Source organism: Pundamilia nyererei, unplaced genomic scaffold, assembly GCF_000239375.1.
Source record: "Pundamilia nyererei isolate P.nyererei 1_Seehausen unplaced genomic scaffold, PunNye1.0 scaffold00012, whole genome shotgun sequence".
In the NCBI taxonomy this organism is placed as follows: domain Eukaryota; kingdom Metazoa; phylum Chordata; class Actinopteri; order Cichliformes; family Cichlidae; genus Pundamilia; species Pundamilia nyererei.
In genome coordinates, this window is record NW_005187413.1 from 4,459,074 (window position 1) to 4,461,424 (window position 2,351).

A 2,351-nucleotide genomic window follows, 5' to 3' on the forward strand; every position below is an offset into this window, starting at 1 on the left:
CTATTCAAATACTAAGTTTAGAATACTTAAACGTAGCATGATTTAAAAATAATAATGATTCTCGCGTTAAATTGTAGGATGTAATTTCAACTTCTCCAAACTTCAAAGCAAACCAGAATCAAGACACAGCAATAACATTAAGTCTTGGAAAGGTGAAAAACATGTTACAGCTGGCTAATAAATAAAATTGAAAGACTATCCTCTGTTTGACATAAATTATAACATGATTGTTAGAAACAACAGACTTAAATCTGAAAGCGGATCCTTTCACACATACCTAATAATGAATTATAATAGCATAAATATGCAAATTCAGAGCTTTTTGGTAAAGAACAAGATTCTAATTTCAGCAGTGGGCTTGTGTGGCCCCTTTGTTCTTACTGCATTTACCTGCTTAACACAAACCTTTCACATCGTTTTCTCCAGAAATGTTACGATAAATCCACTAAATTCATAAGTGTTACATTAATTTTTTCCTTTTTTTAGAAACGCATATTAAGATAGATGTAGAACGCTTGCCCTACTTCAATTCAGGCATCTTATCTTCATACTGTGGAGGAGGAGTGATGGGTTCAATGGTTACTGGGTTCTGTGTGGGGGTGCGGATTTGAAGGCGGAAGTCCTTCAGGTGCAGTTTGTCAGATTTGATTCTTCTCACTCGGAGGGGCCGGAGCAAGCGGCTGGCCCGACTAGCACTGCGGGTTGGCATACTGGGGTTAGATGTAAGGCCAGCGGGTTCAGATGGAGGCTCAGCGGCTGCAGGTTGATCATTAACAGGGGTTTCGTCAGTCGTGTTGTTAGCGGGCTCTGTTCCCTCGTTTTCCACCGCAGCTATGATGTCCTCGTAGGACGGCAGGTGAGAGGTGCTCTGCCGAAGGTTACTCTGACGCACGGGGTACTCACTGCTGCTGACAACTTCCTCATAGGTTGGCACGTTGTACGTAGTTGGGTCGCTGGAAAGAGACAAAAGTTTTGACCCTCACTGACAAATCATTGTAAATGACACACTTTATAAGCCTTCTTTTGGCAACTTTGACAGTTAAAAGGAGCCCCAAAAACACAGCGATGACAAACCAAAGCTGTCAACAACCTTTTGCCGATTGACACCTTCAAAAGGCACCATACAGGCATTCATTCGTGTTTGTGTCCATCTTTTTCAGCTTTGTTTTGGTCCCCATAAACTCTTAAGTTTATTAGCTTTGTGTTTTATCTGCTTAATATCTTAGTATATTGACTAGGTAAGCGGTGCCGATGTCTGCTGTTTAAGCCAAAGTAGATTGTCAATGTTACTTTTTGTCTGAAAGAAGCTTCTTGTTGTGGCTCCAAGAAATTTATAAGAAACAGCAAAGGCCCACAAAATAAACTCAATAGTCTTTAATGAGTTCAACAAAGTAGTAAAAGCATGTTTTTCTCTGTTTTTGTTTAAATCACATGAGTTGCCACCTGCTGGCCATTAGAAATAATTCAGGTTTCATTCATTAGTTTCAAAGGAGCCAAACTTTAGAGGGTTTTTGTGTGTTAAGCTACTTAAATAGTGACCTATGAATCATTTCAGCGTAAAAAAAGGTAAAAAACTCAAGGGATGAACAGATGTTCTGGATACACATAACAGACAACTTTAATTTACAATCTCTCCTATTTAAAAAAAAAAAAAAAAAAGATATATTTTTTCCACATTTCTCTTGTTGAATAAAATAAAAACTGATTTTTTTTAAAAAAATTTTGGGGATGGATTATAGAGGTAAATAAAATGCTAAATGTTTACTTAGTCCCTGACGTTACATAATTTGCAGTTCACTTGCAGTGGATCCTTTCCAAACAGAAAGACGGGGTACACCCTAGGCTATTGCAGAACAAACAGATTAGAGACAGACAACACCGGTACAACACCTTTTCACACCTGATTGCTAACTCAAGGAATTATCATATCATTTATAAATCCTAACATTTATAAATGATCTAGGAATAAAAATAGAACCAAACGTTATCACTTACGGCTGAGGCTCCTCTGGTATCGGAGTCATAAAGGGGACTCCTGTGGTCACAGGCTCACTCCTTCTATCCTGAGCTCTCTTCTTGCTCTTTAAACCAAGGCCAATGGCCAAGATCAGCATCAGTGCCCCAACTCCAACAAGCACCATGGCCACTGTTGGGGTCTTTGTGGCTCCTGAATTATTACCACCACCGTTGTTATTAGGTCCTGTGGAGTTGCCTGATGGTTTTGGAGAGGCACCCGAATCCCCTCCAGGTATCACAGTCCAAACAATCATGACAATGCCAAGGGCAATGACGCCCACTCCAAGGGCACACAGGGCATAGTGGGCGCCTGAACCAGAGCTCCTTGAGCTGGG

The 2,351-nt window shown here is 40.2% G+C and overlaps 1 protein-coding gene across 1 annotated transcript; it reads right to left on the reverse strand.

Moving 5' to 3' along the window:
- Positions 1 to 19: 19 nt before the first annotated feature.
- Positions 20 to 2,345, reverse strand: tmem51b (transmembrane protein 51b). Its single transcript, XM_005724598.1, has 2 exons — positions 1,996 to 2,345; positions 20 to 953 (listed from the first exon to the last, which is right to left on the reverse strand). The coding sequence occupies exons 1-2, from the start codon at positions 2,268 to 2,270 to the stop codon at positions 521 to 523; spliced, it is 708 nt and encodes a 235-aa protein (XP_005724655.1). The 5' UTR covers positions 2,271 to 2,345; the 3' UTR covers positions 20 to 520.
- Between the last annotated feature and the right edge of the window lie 6 nt (positions 2,346 to 2,351).